The following is a 1,225-nucleotide window of genomic DNA, read 5'->3' as shown; positions in this document are numbered from 1 at the left end:
CCCCAAAGGAATTCATAGCGTGGAGGATCACTGTTGGGCACCTGCTGGTACTCCAAGTACTTTTCCTGCACCAAATCTTTGGTGATGAGCTTCCTTGGATCCCCAAAGACTAAATGCCACTTCCCATCATAGATATCCAAAACATTCAGGAATTCCCAAATTTTCTCCTCAGTGACCCGGTTGCCATTCATGTAGATCAAGGCCAGGAGAGGCGTCAAGAGGCCATTCCTGGGATAAGCCCTGACACCAAATAGATTCTCTTCCTGGCTGATCTCCAAATTGCTGACAATGGCATAGAACTGACCTTTGGAGTCAATTTCCTTCAGGCTGAGGCCAAAGACTACCTCAATGTGCTCACAGGCTCTCCTCAGGATCTCTGGGAATTGCCCCTTGAACTTTTTGTTGATGACCTTCATCATTTCTGCCTTTAAAATGAGCTCTCTGTTTTTATACTCCTGCAGCAGAAACTGCAACAACCTGAGCACACTCCTGCTGAGAGGGTCTCTGTGTGATTTCTCAGTGGGGGGAGGGGCCACAGAGGAACTTGCATTTAACTCCACTTGGCCCTCTGCACCTTCAGCAGCAGTTGTGCAGGACACACCATCAGCATCAGTGGTGGTTGATGGGACAATCTCAGGCCCCTGGGGAAAGCCAGCAGCTGAGGAGCTCTGGGAAGAACTCCCAAAGGGAGAAGAGGAGTGGGGAGACCCTTCCTCCTCTGCTGCAGTGTCCTGGGCACCCTCAAGACCATGGTCGTCACCTCTGGCCTCAAGCTGGGCTTTAAGTCGGGCCTGGTGACGTTTCTCTCGGGCACGGAGCTTACTCTTATGACCACGAGGCATGATGACTCTGGTCAAGGAGAGCAGGCAGGACTATGGGAGCAGGACAGGTGGTGGGAGGCTACTGCGGAAGAAAGTCTGAGGGAGTGTCAGCCCCTTTGGCAGGTAGATTCCTCTTTGGCTTTAACAATGGCTGTTTAGACAGGATTCTTGGAGGGTACTGTTCTAGGAACACAGAAGGCTTCTCATGTGGTCAGCCTGTCCTGAGAACCCTGTGGAGGAAATTAGGGTGAGGTTTAGTTTGCAGTTGCCAGCAGGGCCTGGCAGTGGGGAACTTCTCTACTGGGATAGTGGTGAGGCTACTCAGTTCACTTTCAGGGCCATCGGATCAAGAGTTGGCAGGGTTTGTGCCTTGTCCCGTCCCGTGTGCTTCCCTGAGCTTGACA

At 52.0% G+C, this 1,225-nt stretch overlaps 1 protein-coding gene across 1 annotated transcript in view; it reads right to left on the bottom strand.

The window, feature by feature from the left end:
• The window catches only part of LOC103210287 (melanoma-associated antigen B4-like), a 7,493-nt gene extending 6,651 nt beyond the window's left edge, over positions 1 to 842 (bottom strand). The window contains exon 1 of the mRNA XM_007956210.2: positions 1 to 842. Coding sequence (XP_007954401.2) covers positions 1 to 842 — 842 coding nt within the window.
• Positions 843 to 1,225: the final 383 nt, after the last annotated feature.

The sequence above is a fragment of the Orycteropus afer genome, unplaced genomic scaffold (assembly GCF_000298275.1).
Source record: "Orycteropus afer afer isolate SDZICR_OR568_19922 unplaced genomic scaffold, OryAfe1.0 scaffold00583, whole genome shotgun sequence".
NCBI lineage: Eukaryota > Metazoa > Chordata > Mammalia > Tubulidentata > Orycteropodidae > Orycteropus > Orycteropus afer.
This window is presented reverse-complemented; position numbering and strand designations above follow the sequence as displayed.